The 17,323-nt window shown below is 38.2% G+C and overlaps 1 protein-coding gene across 1 annotated transcript in view; it reads left to right on the top strand.

Moving 5' to 3' along the window:
* LOC119288449 (achilleol B synthase-like) overlaps positions 1–16,791 on the top strand; it is a 21,160-nt gene extending 4,369 nt beyond the window's left edge. The window contains exons 2-18 of the mRNA XM_037568067.1: positions 1,845–2,030; positions 2,500–2,589; positions 2,705–2,890; positions 3,210–3,294; positions 4,266–4,432; positions 4,837–5,025; positions 5,652–5,765; positions 10,649–10,771; positions 10,856–10,975; positions 11,497–11,595; positions 13,066–13,122; positions 13,754–13,800; positions 13,897–14,040; positions 14,128–14,305; positions 15,925–15,999; positions 16,109–16,192; positions 16,462–16,791. Of these exons, the coding sequence (XP_037423964.1) occupies positions 1,845–2,030; positions 2,500–2,589; positions 2,705–2,890; positions 3,210–3,294; positions 4,266–4,432; positions 4,837–5,025; positions 5,652–5,765; positions 10,649–10,771; positions 10,856–10,975; positions 11,497–11,595; positions 13,066–13,122; positions 13,754–13,800; positions 13,897–14,040; positions 14,128–14,305; positions 15,925–15,999; positions 16,109–16,192; positions 16,462–16,575 (2,058 nt within the window). The 3' untranslated portion in view covers positions 16,576–16,791. The remainder of the gene's footprint in view (positions 1–1,844; positions 2,031–2,499; positions 2,590–2,704; positions 2,891–3,209; positions 3,295–4,265; positions 4,433–4,836; positions 5,026–5,651; positions 5,766–10,648; positions 10,772–10,855; positions 10,976–11,496; positions 11,596–13,065; positions 13,123–13,753; positions 13,801–13,896; positions 14,041–14,127; positions 14,306–15,924; positions 16,000–16,108; positions 16,193–16,461) is intronic.
* The last annotated feature ends 532 nt before the right edge of the window (positions 16,792–17,323 follow it).

Genomic DNA, 17,323 nt, shown 5'->3' with positions numbered 1-17,323 from the left:
CCCGCCCCTGCGCTACCTCCCCGGGAGGTGGCTGGGGCGGCGCGCACCTCCCCTTCCCGACGGCCCCCACCCCCGTGAGCTCTCCCCTGCCGCCGCCGGCGGGTGCCCCGGCGCTGGCGCGGGTGCTTCCGGCGCGGCGGGCCCGTCTGTACCTGCGCGTGACGGGGATGGTGACGGCGGCGGGGAAGCTCGGCTGGGCGGCGTTCGCCGGCGATAAGCGCGGTAGCGGTGCTGCCCTTGGCGGCGGGGCGGCGTGGTGGCGTGCGGTGGTCGGCGGCATGCCTGCTGCAGCGCGATGCCGACGGCATGCCTACTGCAGCGCGATGGCGGGAGCTTTACGGGAATGGAGTTCCCGGCCGGGCATGTGGGCCCATGGGCCTGGTATGCTCCTGCTATTGTGTCCGGTCGGCTACCGTCGTTGACGGTGGAGGTTGTGCCCTCCCGCGTGCCGACGGCGCTGCGGCCCCTAGTCCCGGCTCCTCTCCCTTGTTGTGTAGACCTCAGTTCGCGGTGTCGTGATGAGACGACCGGCGTGGAGGCTTCTTGACCATGGTGGCCCAAGATGGTGGTCGGTTTGGTGGTAGGCTCTAGAGCGTCCGAGGTGAAGGTTGGGATCGAGGGAAACCCCTGTCGGCCTGTCTGAGACCGGCGTGGCGAACGCCGGTGGGTGCCGCCGGACCTTCCTCGAGGGCGTCGGGGGCGACCCTTCCTCTCGCCTCATCGTGTACCGGGGGAAACCCTTGGCAGCAGCATCGTCATCGTCGCCGTCCTTCTTGGAGGTGCTGGTTGGTACCGGTGCTTCGGAGCCTTGGAGCTTGGCGGGAGATCTTCGGTGGGCGCAGTGATCGTGAAGCTTCTTCGTTTTCGTCGATCCGCCATTGTCGGCATTCTTTTCTCTTGTTGTTTCTCTTTCGTTCTTTTGGGTGTGATTGTGCTGCTTCCGCTCGAGCACCTATCCTTGGATGTATCGGTTGGTTGCTTTGGAATACAAAGCGGGGGGAAACCCTTTTTCGTAAGGATTGAAAAAGGTATTTTCACGTGCAGCACTCCTCTACTACCAGCCTAACCCAATTAGTGATGGTTAGATCAGTCGAGGCATCATAGTACTTAAGGATAATGCCTTCAAGAAGGACATGGCACACAAGTGTTGTTGTTGATCAACCAATGGAGGTCATATTGAGGCTTTTTCTCTGGAGCTAAAAAAGCCAAGATAACTTGACCCAGCCAATGAAGGCCAGGTTGCATAGATTCTTCCACAGTCATGGCAACTAAAGCAGTTGCCAACTGTAGGAGGTAGATAGGTGAACAATAGACACTCAAATGCGCGCTAGTGTTGCGCAGGCACAGAGTGCATCGAAAATGCCAAAGCACTATTGGCTGCTACTTCACTAACCCCAGCTTCCATAGCATCAACGCCGCTGGATAGCCACCATAGAGGGAGAATGGCCAGAGCCAGCGTCCACGACAAGCAATATATGGACCAGCCTTCGGCAGAGGAGGTAGGGCTCAGATCAGATCCTCATTCATGGGCAGCCACCATAGAGGGAGATCCACAAGATCCCACACCATTGTCACGCCTTTGACGGAGGCAGCCTCCAACAACGTAAGTGGGAGTCGAAGGGGGAAGGCGACCATGACTTTTTCCTACATAGATGCATGTTTCCGAAAGGCGGGTATAGGATAAGGGCCAATCTTCATAGCGTTTACTTACACTCTAGCTCAAATTTCGGTATAAATCTTCCTTTTTTGTTCCACTCTTTTTTATATTAATATGCAAATTAGGGTTTAAAATAAGTATATCACCTATCATAAAAAAACTCAGATTGGACTATTGTCTATTGCAGTACGCAAATCAAAAGCACCTTCAGGAGGATCTTCCGGCCGTCAAGCTTGTAGATAGTGGAGAAGTCACAGAAGGGACTATGTTAATATGCTTGAGGCGAGCCCTTACTCAACACTCCGCTCTGCAAGCACATGATGGGCATTGGGCTTGCGATTTCAGTGGAATTATGTTCATTATGCCTATACTGGTGTGTATTTTGTTTACGCATAGCATTATATTTGGACTTTATTTCATGAAATATATTTTATAGTTAGTTGGTGGATATTTATATGAGAAAGAACAAGATCTATTTGTTGGATGGTGAATCTAACTATTTGATAGATAATTTTCAGCAATTAGTTGTGTTTTAAATAACTCTTTCAAAGGAGTTATATCTGTACTGCCAGAAATTATATACTAGTAAAAAAGACGTACTTATGCTAGGAAGCTTTCTCATGTCACTTCCTTTTGTAATTCTTAATGATCTTCTAATTGTAATGCAACCTATATTATCGATGCACGAGATACATCATGGTTTTTACCAACCTAGTCTAATAGTTTCAAATGTTGGAGGGTTCGATTTAATTTTGGTTGTTAATATTCCTAAACTAATTTTCAAGAGTTTCATACCATAGTTTGTCTATGAACAACATTATGGTGATGATTTTCTTCTGCAGATATTTGCTCTTCATGTTACTGGATCACTCAATACTGTCCTTTCAACAGAACATCAACGTGAGATTTGTCGCTATATTTACAACCATCAGGCATGCAACATCAATTCTAATAATTTATACTAGCAGTCTATTTATGCCATATGTGTATTACTATTCCATGGTACAGAAAAATATGATGTAATTTTATGTATTGTACTTCATGTAGAATGAAGATGGTGGTTGGGGCACGCATATGTCGACGCCAAGCACCATGTTTGGATCATGCTTAAACTATGTTACATTGAGGCTTCTCGATGAAGTGAAAAATGAAGCCTTGACCAAGGGACGTGCCTGGATTCTATCACATGGAAGTGCAGTTGCAATACCACAATGGGGAAAGATATGGCTCTCGGTATGCCACTGAAGCACAGACAATATAATATGTGTCTCCTTAGGCATCGGCAAGGAGGCCCATTTCTTTCATACACACAATAACTTCGATAATTATCGGGGATTTTTTAAACCACTTAAATTTTAAGTCTAACTTTTTCCCTAACTATGTTTAATAAAGTTAGTGCAGTTCAAAAGGTAAATATAATGCGTTCTACCAGAAACTTTTGTGTATGCAATAGATTGTTAATAAATAATCCAACCAAATAAATTTTCCTAGTAATCATTATTTCTGGGCTAAGGAGGGTTTAATGAAAGAAATTGTTGTCTTGCAAATGAAGGTGGTCGGTTTGTATGAATGGTCTGGAAATAATTCGATCATTCCTGAATTATGGCTTGTCCCACATTTTCTTCTAATTCATCCAGGTATTTGTTATTTGTGAGAGCAAATATTATTGAATCTTCGACATATGTAATTTCCCTCACTACAAAATGTGCACTGACTTGCTAAGTTTTTTCTTACTATCTATCTTGTTCTTGTTGTTTTCGTACATCCACCGGTCAATTTTCCTGATTTTCTCCTTGCTAGTTTCACACCATACATGACCATATTGAGATGTTCATGCATTCATGTATTGTCTATTAACTATGTAACTATTTTTGATTAAATTTTACAACATTACTGGGAGAATGTTAACGATATAAGAACAATATTTATTCAGAGCTGATGTTTCCATAAACTTTAGATACATGGAAAATAATTTAGTAGACTCTAACTTCATTGAATCCATTATTCATTAGAATTGATATCTAGGATTCCACCTATTAAAATGGTAATACAAAATAGGACATAATTGTAATGCAGTATAATAAAGGCAAATATATAAATGATTGACAATTTTAAAACTTCACATATAACTTTATGAAATGTTTTGGATCATTTATGACCACTTTATTTGTCTAGGTGATAGAGAAATAGTGTGCTTCCCCGGGGGATAGTTGTCCCCCCACCCCGGGGCCACCTTACGATCATTGCACCTTATTAGAATGTTACGATTGGAAAGATATATGGTCACACGAATTCCTAGGATGACATGTACAGTGGTTGCAGGAGGACAACTACCCCCCTCCCCTCGAGGGCAATAAATCCGTACTCTAGGGTTTTTTTATGAGTGTAAGTTGATAACATGGATATGACCGATGATTGTTCTATACTAGTAAGTTACATGTGTAACTTGCTTATTTTGAAACTATAATTCTGAGTGCCAAATTTTTGTTGTTTATGTGGGTGAAAGGTAATGAATCAAGAACGATTCAGCAGTCAACGTCTTCAACATTGCAGTTGGGTTTTGCTTTTATGATCATTTTTTTAATCATGTGAACTTTATCTTCCACAGGACGATTCTGGTGCCTTTGCCGGTTGGTTTATATGCCAATGTCTTATCTGTATGGCAAAAAGTTTGTTGGCCCAATTACACGAACAATATTCGCAATAAGGGAGGAGATATATAGCACACCATATCATGAGGTCAATTGGAATAAAGCACGTGTTACTTGTGCCAAGGTTTGTGTTAGTAAGATTGTTAGCTCAAAGTGTAACCTTTATTTTAGAAGCAAATATACTAGTAATTCATTTTTTAGAAAAGTATCGTATGACAAAGTGCAAACCACAAACATAATTTGTTTCTTTATGTATACCATCTCCCAATTAGAAGTAATAACATGTATGTTTAGATTTATAGTTTTAGACATACTATGATTTGGTTATTTGTATCCTCTATGCTTATAAAATTAGAACAACCTGAATATCTCAAACTAAATTTAGTTTTTGTTTCATTAAAATAGTCAAGTATTTACTAAGTGTAAATCTTTCATGTTTTTGTTTATTAAAATTGTCAAGTATTTAACTTACATGTCTAAATAGAAGCTTTTAACTTATTTTCCATTATTATTCGTTGTTGCATGCAGGAAGACCTTCGTCATCCACAATCATTGCTAAAGAATGTTATTTGGACGTGCATTACTAAATTTGTGGAACCAGTGTTGAATTGCTGGCCAATTAATAAGTTGAGAGACAAAGCATTGAAAAACCTCATGAAACATATGCATTATGAAGATGAAAGTACTAAATATATTGGTATATCTCCAATTAACAAGGTAATATAGGATTGCTTCTGAAACGGTGCAATGGAATAATGGGTGGCTTTTGGTAATTTTGCAATATTTTTTAAGTCCATACCTAATTCGTTTCCGAAGGACAAACCTTTATGTTTAGTATCATAAGTGAGCTAAATAGGAATTAACTATAGATATCATGCATACTCTTCATGGTTTTGCATATCTATATGTCATTTCCGCAACCCGCAATTCTAGAGAATATTAAAGGTAAAAAAACTCATAGCCAATGATATCTTAACTACATGTTGACTAGAGGAGCTATGAGCACTCACATAACGAAATGTTTTAATGATTCATCATGCATATATTTAGTGTAATAACCATTGTGGTTATGCATTTTGCACTTTGTTTCCACCTGTGTACATGTATTGTAATAAATATATATGCAGACGAAAGGAAGAATAGCATGATAGATGTGTTGTGTTATTTTTCATGTATATTTAAAGTAGGACAATCCAACCAACCCCAACCCCCGAAATTTAACATCATGTGTTAACATCCCAATTATCCATTTTACCATCCAGATGATTTGGTTGCCATATTCCAGCAATTTATCTCATAATCTAATTAATTTGAACTAACACTTTAAGAATTTTTTTCTCTAGGCACTAGATATTATCTGTTGCTGGATTGACGATCCAAATTCAGATGCATTGAGGTTACATATTCCAAGGATCTATGACTATCTATGGCTAGCAGAAGATGGAATGAAAGCACAGGTAACACCTTCTTGTTATGTTTTGCTGACTAGTTTTGCTTCACTCCAGTTTTACGGGTTATAATGGCTTAGGACCATTATGTGTAAATAATGGCGTAACTACTTTATCCTTTAGATCCAACTACTGCTGGTAGATTGTGTATTTGTGCATTTTGTGTTGCCAGGTAGTTTGTTTTCCACTAAAAACATATTGTGAGACAAGAATGCCACGTGCTATCATTTTTTTAGTTAATTATAAATATGCTAAGTTCCTTTTAATAGTGTTTTGCACCACTCACACGAATTGTTCTTTCTTTTCATCGAAGTATGAAAATTTCACTAATGCTTATAATCACTCCTCTTAATTTCATTATCAAATTTCACTTAATTTAATGTTTTGCATATGATTAGTCAGCAACCTTACTAATGTTGATTGATAAATGTCAGAGTTGAGTATAAAACTATTAAGGGAAGGGATATGTCGCAAACCTCTTTGTTTTATTGAACGTAAGATGTTGTAGTTTGGGAATATGATGGAGATTTGAGTACCATTGTGTTGAGAAGATATACAAATGTTACACATGGTGCCAACATAAATGTAGGGGTGATCAGGTCAGCAATAGGTGGCGTTGTGTGCTGACTAGGCTCTTATAGAGTCTGTGAGAGGGAGGAAGTAGTGTTAGTTTCCCAGAGCTGTATAAAGTTAGATTCTATTATTAGGATTAATTAACAATCCTTATATACACAAACATGCCACAATATTCACAACCTAGTCATCGCAGCCATATTATAGGTATAATCCTGTGACATGTACAAGTGCAGGAATACCATGAGATGGACCTAGATGTTAGAACCATAATAGTATTGTTTATAGTTCTTCTTGCATATGTGTATGTTCATATCCAAAAAAGGTAAGTGTATATTTCATCCTGCAATTTATTGGGCTGTGTAGTGTCATCCCTCATCTTTTTTGGGTGTAATTTTCACCCTAACTACTATTACCAGGTATTTTTGGTCCCTCGGTAGGTTTGGGTTGCTCAAATACGGATGCTATTTTATTGGATTGGTCAAATTTTATAAACTGAGGCATGAAACAAACACAACTCGATAAGTTGAGGTGAAGCATAAATAAATACCTGATCAAATATAACTCCAATAAAAATAGCATCCAAATAAAAGCATGTGTGATGAGGTAGCAAGATCTTGATCAAGCCAAAGAGCAGGAATGAGGTAGCACGATGTGGAGGTAAGTACAAAGAATCCAACGAATGGTCAATGTCAGGGTTTAACATGGCTAATCACAGCTTTACCAACAAGACTAGAATGCTACTATTACGAACTATGCTTGCTTAACTACTACTAGCGCCCATCATATCAATATATTAGAAGTATGTATATACCCAGCTGTTCTGCATCTGATTCCTGAATAAACTATTCAGTAACCGTTCCTAACTGCCCGAAAATAGATAAGCTAAATGTGCATCATATGCCAAGCATACTTTTTGTGGCACCATTTTTTCATGGTTTTTATCGTAATTTTTCAACTGTTTATCAGAATGATGCAAATGATATATACAGTTGGATAGCTATTTAATAGGCAAAACTTCTGCATGCGGATCGTTTCCCCAAAATATTTACGGTTTCTAAACAAAATTCAAAAAACTCAAAATTCTTCAAACAAGTTTTCGGAGTTTTTTTGAAATAAATTTTGAAATTGTTTGTGGGAATGATGTGTATGATACACTGGTGGAAAGCCATAGATTAGCCCAAACTTTGGTATATAGAACTCATTTTCAGATTTGATATTGTTTAAGAGGAGTTTTCAAAACGTCATTTTTTGTTGGAACTGCTACAGTACACACAAACTGCCCGACCGGGCTAGCTAACTGACATATGATGACCAAGCTAACTGCCTGGACTGAACAAACTTATTTTTTCTTTCTTTTTCCTTTTTTTCCTGGGTCAAGCTAACAGCCGACACTAAAATAACTAACTGACGAGTCCGTGGCAGTTAACACAAGCAAACTGCCGGGACAGAATATACTTTTTTTTCATTTCATTCCTTGGTCACGGTAACTGCTGGGACTAAAATATCTAACTACATGGGATTGCGGCAATTAACACCAGTTAACTGCTAGGACTGAAGGTACTATTTTTTCTTTCTTTATTTTTTCCTTGTGTCACGGTAATTGCTAGGACTAAAATAGCTAACTACTGGGCACTGCGGTAGTTAACACCAAGTTAACTACCAGGACTGCCAAGTCAACCTCCAGTAAGCTGGCCAACTCTAATTAACTGTTTTTTGTTTTGGTGAACATTTGTCGAAGTTAACTGTTACATTTTTCACATGAACTGAAAACGATACACTTCTACTTCGGGTTTTTTTTTCTCAATAGAGCTAACTGCCAATTTTTTGCCTTGGTAGGCTGTTGCGATATACTAAGTTAACTACATTTCATTGACATGAATTTTTCTTTTGGAAAGATAAAAATTCATAAGGTAAACTTCTATGTTTTTCTCTCTATATGTTCACATAGCTAACACTATAGCTGATTTCCTCCACGTTAACTGGCTAACTGCATAGACAGTAGAAAAATAATTTGTGCTAGTTACATTATTTAGTACAGTAAAGTTAAATGCTTTAAGAGAACTAAAGGGAAAAGGTTGAAGTGCAACAACTCGGCTTCAGGAACATTCAAGAGAAGACGACAAAGTGGGGTTGGCAACAGCAGTGTGGCTGAGAGAGAGAGAGAGAGAGAGAGAGAGAGAGAGAGAGAGAGAGAGAGAGAGAGAGAGAGAGAGAGAGAGGTCGCGCAGGTGGTAGCCGCGCGCGCCCGACGGTGCTCGTGGCCGAATCCATGTGCCTCACCTATCGTGCCTCCTCCATGGCATACACACTGAATGAGCTACCCAGACGCCGGTTCTTTTGCTCTCTCACACGAGCCATAGGAGGAGTTAGAGGCAGGGAAGATTGCATCAGGAGGATGGATGGTAGGGATTCGCTGGTTAACTGGGCCACACCGCGGAGGAAGATGGAAGGATCTGGGAAGTGACAGGACTAGAGCGCGGCCGCCACCAGCGGTGAAGGTGGAATCCATCCTGCACTAGATAAGGGGGAAGGTAGCCGGGAGCTGGACGACACAGGAGGACAACCGACCACTCGAGCCAGGATCCAGCGTCGAGGGACTCTGGCGCAATGCTGCGGTGCTATGGCGGCAGGCGGTGGTGGCGGCGCACCTAGCTGCAGGGGAGACAGAGTGGTCTAGAGGAAGTAGATGGGTGGGAATCGTGCGAGATTTGGAAGGTCTTTGGTTTTCTTTTTTTGTGCATTGCGCTCATCTTTGAAAATTCTAACGTAACGACTTACGACCAGAGTCCACCGCTTTGCCTGGCCCGCATTCCTAAAAAATGCCAATAGTAACAAGTTACATCGACGCCTACCCCTGAAACCACTAATTGATCATAACTAACCATCTTAGCATCGTAAAAGAGCAATTATAATGAGCATGTAGTAATTCGTTAATACATGTAGTCATTCATTACTGCATGGTAAAGAATCAATGTCCATTACTGAGCATATTTTTTCATTACCATCCCCTCCATATTTTCTACCACTGCCAACTAGTGAGCATGTATTAATCTATTACTACATGTAGTCACTTCTATTGCAACAGTGAAATAAAAAGTAATTCAAAAGTCCACATCAACCAGCCATGTGCAACAGTGAAATTAAAACTATGAACAGAGCTAAACTATGCATTTGAATTTGCAACAGTAACACAAGGCTTAACCTAGAGCTTGGGTCATAATAAAAATAGTAATAAAATAATATTGGGTTCGGTTCTATAGCATTAAAACAACTCTACAATTTGTAGTAAAGAATCGTGTTAAACAAAAAATATAATTACAAGCATAGACCCAAACATGGTTTATTACAACAAGAACATATATGTGATAAGGTTTGTAAATGATACTAAAGATCACTTCATCTTAAACAAAAACTAATTGCTAAAAATATAAATTATTCTCTATCTAAATAAATAAAACAGATAATTCTCTAGAATTCCACACATTGCATTACATTATGAAAATTGGTGCACATGCACGATAGAGGTAGGTCTTCGCTACAAAAAATTATCAATTATACGAAAAAGTTTCTATTTTTTCATAATTAGAGTACAAAATAAATCGGTTCTAGGAAATTCAACATCAATCCTGAAAGAGGATATAATTTATAGGGCGGAGATGAAGCGTCGGGGCCAGGATGTGGTGACGTAGGCTTGGCCTAATAGTCCAAGAGGGAGGAGGGGAGGAGAGAAATAAAAGGAGTATATCGGCTGCCTTGTAGGGAGGAGAGAAATAAAAGGAGTATATCGGGTGCCTTGTAGGGAGGTGAGAGGTGAGAGTTTAGTTGGCCCAATTTGACATTTTAGTTGGAACCAAATTTACAAGTAAAGTAAATCTTGGAAGATAATAAAATCTAAATAAAAATGCAAATGGTAGGAAAAATTCCTAAGAAAATTCTAGAAAGTCAAACTCGACAAGAGGATTCCAATGATAATATTGAAATACAAGTATACGATATTATGGAAATTCATTTCCTACTTTCTATTATGCAAATTAATTTCATAAACATTTGGGATTAATTTATACAACTTGAAATAAATATTTTTTTATTATATGGTCATGTTTTGCAACATCTTTTGGGATTACAATGAAAATATAACCTTTTTAGTTCATGAAAATAATGATGTTACATTGTCATTTTTTTGCCGATATTTTCTTTTTCATTAAAGCAAGAGCTTTTTTACATACACATGTATAAGTTATGTGTATTCAGGTGTTCTATGAAGATGCATTTGTATTTCATACTCCTATTTTGACTAAATTCTTTACAATATATAGGTGTATGATGGTTGTCAAAGTTGGGAGATAGCTTTTATTATCCAAGCCTATTGCTCCACGGACCTTGTTAATGAGTTTGGTCCAACACTTAAAAAAGCCTATGGGTTCTTGAAAAGTTCACAGGTTCAATATTTTTTATCTCCCCATCATACATACCGTAAATAAAATAAATTTGGCAAAAAAATTACATTAATTTCTTACTAACAGGTTCTTGATAACCACCCCGACAGTGAAGCTTATTACCGCCATAGATCGAAAGGTTCATGGACACTTTCAACAGCAGATAATGGTTGGTCTGTATCAGATTGCACTGCAGAAGCACTTAAGGTCAAGAAAAGTTACTTTTAATATTCTCTTAATCTTGAAAAGTGGGAATGTTCTTTCCTGGAAAAAACTGATCACTAAGTGCAATACTATTTAATATGTGGTTCATAAAAAGTAAATGCGCTTTTATTGATTCCAATCTAAACATAATTTAATCAACTGAACTAGGTACATTCGCAACCATTATGACTTAATCAATAGAATGGTCAATGATTCTTAAATTTCCCAATATGCAATAAATTTCTATAGAAAAGGATAACCCGTAATCATACACATATCTAAAACAACCCATCTCGACCACTCATTTTTTACTACCTCTGTAAACAAATATAAGATATTTTTGATCTCTACTTTATTTATCTAAAATGTCTTATATTTTTTACAGAGTGAGTATTATGCATACATTGTCATATTTTTATAGCAAATTTTGCATGTCACTTGTGCCATTATTCCTAACTTTTATATTGTGTGGATATGTCACTAACAGCTTAACATAAGTTTCTTAATAATTCTTTCCTCTTTAGGCATTATTGCTATTGTCAAATATCTCTCCTAATCTTGTGGGGGATCCCATAGAAGAAGAAAGGTTGTATGATGCATTGGATTGCTTACTTTCTTTCAAGGTATAACTCTAACTTGAATCTTGTTTCATGTCCTCGTATTTAATTTGCTCAATATTGTGAGGTGCTCAATATAAATGATAAATAAACCAATCGACTTCTATCAGCTCTTGTGTTCTCATGCCATAGGAGATGATGGTGCGGCAATGCATATAGTTCAACAGTGTGTCATTGGGTCAAAGATAACACGAAAAAACCATCTAAAATATACATTAGCTATCTTGTGAAATTCAAAATCGTGCAAGTCCATGCATTTAAATAAATAGACATTACAGTGTTACGATTAAAATTAAATTATTAAAATTTACTAGTAAATAGTGCCCCGATGAACAATAAATGTGTGTGAGTAGTGTCAATGATAATTTGTTACCTATGAGTAAATGACGTAGTGGTTCACCAAAATAGTGCGAGGATTGTCAGATGGGTGATTGTGCTTTGAAACTACTAATCCAACTCCTTGAGGTACGTTAAGTGAGTCACTTGATGTCCTAATCAACCCGACATCTATATACATCCTCTTGTGGTGCAATTACGTGGCGCTCACCTTGTTGAAGCATGCTTGCCAAAAGAGAGTAAACTTAGCAGCAATGGAAATGGCCTCCACTTCACGGTCCAGTGCTGACCGACAGGTTACCGTTCCAGTTTACCAAAAAACTTAAATTGTGAGAATGAGTGGGCAATATATTTCAGCCCTCCCATCGTGTCTAGAGGTTTATCAAATCCCTAGATTTGTGATCGATTTAGGTCATGAATATTATTAGCAATATCTTGTTGTCTAGCTAGGTCTTAGATTCGATAATACTTGTCTCCAGTGAATGTGCCAGAGGTTAAGATTTGTGGATTAAAATGCACTAAAACCCCTAAAACATCATAGTTTTGCAAATATAAATAAAATTATATTTTATACTAAAAAATGTGTGGTGATAGTTGAACCCGTAACCAACATGTAGAACTAGAACTTCTTGGCTCTGGTGCCATGTTGAATCGCATGCACAATCTATCTCACCCACAAGCTCAAGCGTGTAAGGAGAGGTCGACAATATATTTCACAAGTGCCTCCTAATCCTTATGGGTAGGATTGGGTTACAACCAATTTTCTCTGTTAGGCAATGCTAGGCCGACATGGTATAATGTCGACTAGGATCCTTTATCTTTGTTGAACCAATAACAAACCTTTGCCGGACATGGACTCATTTTCCAAGAGTGGCACACCTCAAGTGAATCAGATACAATCAAATGTATCATAATCAGCCCCTTAATACAATATTTTTGACTACATTTGATGTTGTTGTCTCTTCTAGTATGAGTTTTAAGTTAATATGTCATTCAAGAACAAATCTCCTTCCTTTGTTATGAATTATTTTGTACTTTTTATCTCGTAATGCTTACCTATGGGTTATGTGGTCTTATTAAATCATTTTACGTTGACCCTCAAATCGATGATAATTGATAATACATTTTTCTGTACTGAAGAACAATGATGGTACCTTTTCTACATACGAGTGTAAGAGAACTACATCATTGATAGAGGTGAGTGTTTGGCAGTTCTACTTCAAATTTAGAAAACCAAGTGTTATTCTTTGGGGACTTTATTTCAGATGCATGTGATCAGGTTAAGAAAAATCTTGTGTACACAAAATGATCTTACAGTCAAGAAAAGCAATTACAGTTTGAAAATTGAGATTGGAAAGTCATATTTAACTAGTTCTTGACCATAATTAATATTTCTTAATATAAAATTTTAAAACTAGCCAAACAGGCAGGATGGTATAGTAAACCAGACCTCCCTTGGGAATCATCTGTTTCTGAATGATATTGTTTGATTTGCCCAAAGGACTACTAGCAGTACAGTCACAAACAAACAATACTAATAGATGACACAAAATAGAATGGGACTAGCTTATGCAGAAAGTACCCTTTATATTAATACTAGAACACAAATAGGCACATGAATATGAAAAAAGGTTGTAGCATAATCTACTAGTTCAAATTGGGGAATGAATTTAAATCTCCAAGATCCATTTTGCTCTACTTTTAAGTTTTATGCTAATAAGTTATTCCTCATCTTGTTTATTTTATATCAATTCAGAATGGACAAATGAAATTGTTGTTTTAGCATGTCTTACCTGACACAACACTAACATGGATTTTATTTAAATAGGTTCTCAACCCTTCTGAGTCATTTCTAAATATTATGGTGGACTATCCGTAAGGAGAAAAACATCTTGCCACCAGAAAATATCATTTGTTACTTTTCGTTTTAAATACTCCAAGAGCTAATTTATGTACTTAAATAATTGACAGATCGGTCGAATGCACATCATCGGTTCTTGAAGCCTTGATTATGTTTAGTGAAAATTACCAAGGGTACCGCAAAGATGAGATAGGAAAATGCATAAAACATTGTTCCATGTTTATTGAGAATAGTCAACGGATGGATGGATCATGGTATCTAAAATAATTTAGTTTGTTGGTGCTAATTATTTGTAGTTCCAATATTGGCAGACAATAACTGAAATAATTCTTATTCAATAGGTTTGGCACTTGGGGTATATGTTTCACTTATGGAACATTATTTGCTGTAAAAGGCTTAATTGCTGCTGGAAGTACTTACAACAATAGTTCCTTCATAAGAAAAGCATGCAACTTTCTGTTGTCAAAGCAGCTAAGTACAGGTGGATGGGGTGAGACTTATCTTTCAAGTGAAACTAAGGTAATTCTTATTCTTTTCTGTATCTAACCACACAATTTGATTAATGTTTGGTATGTTCAAGGTTAGTTTTTGTATTTTTTTAGCTTGGTATGCTAAACAAAAGCTTCTATCTCTCTATCCTCGAGAAAGCTTTTGAGATGCTATCTGCCTATCACTCAGCAAGCTTTTCTGAGATGTTATCCACTCATAGTTGTATCTACCAGATCACTAGCACAAACTCGAAATTCCCAAAGAGTTCAGAATTTGAAACCACCCATTGGAAATTCATTAGGAATAGAGTGTGTTGCGCAACCCTGGACCAAACAAACCAGCATCCTTGCCCCAGCCCGGTTATAATTCCAAGGCAATCTATAGAGCAACACAACCTTATAAGGGATCTTGGGCCCTCTGTTCGTATAGTTTTAGCTCTACTTCCCCAGAGTCGTGTTTATTCATATCATCTCTCTAGTCTTGAGTTGTAATTGAGATGGTTGTTAAGTTCTAGTTTATAGCTAAACTCTTGTAGAATGAACTTGATTTCATTAAAATGGGCTATATTCTGGCCAAATACATATGATTATGCATCACCGAAAAAGTGAAAGGCCCATCGATGGTATGCTACCCAAATCTTTCATTCTTAGATGTAGGCTTTGGAAAATTGGAACATGGCAAAGTTTCTCTCTAAAAAAAGATAACCTCCTAAGTTTGGGATCATTATATTTCTAGAGAAAATGCAATATTTATTGTGCCTCATTGTGTTGATAGATTAGAGAAAATATGTACACACTCGAGCATGCACCAGTTAATGGAAAGAAAATAGACCAAGTGGCAGGATCGCACCATGGCCTCGTGGCATGATCGGACCGAGTAGATGGTGATAGCAGTCCATATTTTATCACCTCTAATAGTGTTGATAACACACATTCAGTCTAAACTAAAACCATCACCCCTTTGGGAACCCCAATGAAATAGGATCTGCTAGGGGGTCACCTAGGTCTTAACTGACTGCCTTCTCAACCCTACTTGTTTCACCATCGTTAACTTGCATATTTTTATTTGCTTGTAATTATTATTTTTTAGAGCAACCGTACTAATTCTAGGATTTGAACCTGGGTGGGCTGGTTCCACTAGAAGGACCCTACCTTCTGAGCTACACTTAGTTCTATTGTAATTAATAGTTGTATATATGCCATAGTCAACCATCCCATAACTCATTGCTATTCGAAAAATTCAAACTCTACATTTAATATTCTTGCTCATTCTTCATCTATAATCAGTAAGAATAGTTCTCTTATTATGTTGTTAAATGAATAGAGAAATTAGTCATGTTAATTCATGTGATGTCATTGTCTTGGAGGGTAGTGAAATTGTGACGATAATACGTTTGTTCTAATTTCTTAGTTGATGCTGCTCTTAACTTGCCTGGCTAAATGTCTTACTGTAATGCCCATATTGTGCAAGCTGCCAGCTTGAGTATTTTGATTAAATAGTGAATTATTTGCATAATGGTTGGCCATTTAACATTACTATAACTAAAAATTGCTATATCATGTTCCCTTTGAACCTTGATATATTTGTCAGTACTGATTAGGGAAAATCTTAATGAATTTAAAATTGGTTTCCGCTCTAATATTTTACAGTCTTATGTGGATGCTACTAGTCCTCACGCAGTGAACACTGCTTGGGCAATGTTGGCTTTAGTTTATGCTGGGCAGGTATGTTTTGTTAATGGTTCATTTATATTGACTCTGAGAAGCTAATATATCATTTTTAAACTATTCTAATATCCATATGTTATTTCAATTTCACGGTCCTTCTATTCAGGTTGAACGAGATCCCACACCATTGTATCATGCCGCAAAAGAATTGATGAATATGCAACTAGACACAGGGGAGTTTCCCCAGCAAGTAAGTGTTGAACTTTTGAGGCTACAGAAGTATCGCACTATATTAACAGATTACTGTTCCTTCTTAGAATCGTAACTAGTACATACTCTTCCAAAAGCTATTTTCAGGGCACACGACCCTATCATGATCGAGTGAAATTCTCTAATAACCTTGCTACAGTGAACCCTATTAGACTAATACATATGTGGTAGTATTATACTATATTACTTTATATGGAAATGTCTATTAATGCTACCTCAAACAGTATGAACTGACAACTTTGGTGATAGGAACACGTTGGATGCTTCAATTGCTCCGTGTACTTCAATTATGGCAACTACTGCAACTTATATCCCATCTGGGCTATTGGAGAGTTTCGTCGTCGACTACTTGAGAAGAACTGAAACATACGAACATGATATGTTACATCACTTCTCGTAGGTGTAACTGTGCCTATTGCAAAAGGGGGTATACACGAACTACATATATGTAAAACATACATCCTTAGCACCAATTGACTAAGGCAAAACACATTAGAGAACATTGATATCTTATGTATTGTAATGAAATCTATATCTATTCCTACTAATAAAGTAAGGTGATATACTTGGTTTCGTCTCGCTTTGATAGTTTCTTTTTGAATGTCCGCTATTTTGGTTTCGCAAAAAGTATTGTGTGGCTAGAGACTCAAACACGCAACCTCACGGGACATCCTAGCCCCGTGACCCCGATGACCACCTAGGTTAGCTAGCTCTTCTTGTAAGCATTTGCAATTTCTTTTTATTTATATACTACGAAACGTTGTTATAGCTAGCTCTTCTTGTAAGCATTTGCAACCTTCTGGAAACGCCGGCGGCGGCGGAGCGGAGCGATCGAGCCCCTGGCGCAGTTTGTCGATATCGCCGCCGATCGAGACCTTTACCTCATCGATGCAGCCCGAGAGGAGGTCGAGCTTGGCATCGAGCTGCGCGGTAGCTTGCGCCGTGGAGTCGTTGCGGTCACGGTTGGCCCTGTCGATGTCGGCTCGAAGTATATCGTAGATAGCATTCGTCTCTGGCGGGATTCTGTCCATGGCCGTGGCGCGCAGCTTGTCGGCGAAATGGGGTATGACGATTGTGGACCGGCACGGCCACCGGATCGAATGGCTCTGAT

The sequence above is a fragment of the Triticum dicoccoides genome, chromosome 4A, assembly GCF_002162155.2.
Source record: "Triticum dicoccoides isolate Atlit2015 ecotype Zavitan chromosome 4A, WEW_v2.0, whole genome shotgun sequence".
Classification (NCBI taxonomy): domain Eukaryota; kingdom Viridiplantae; phylum Streptophyta; class Magnoliopsida; order Poales; family Poaceae; genus Triticum; species Triticum dicoccoides.
The sequence above is the reverse complement of the archived record's forward strand: the minus strand, read 5'-3'. Positions and strand labels throughout refer to the sequence as shown.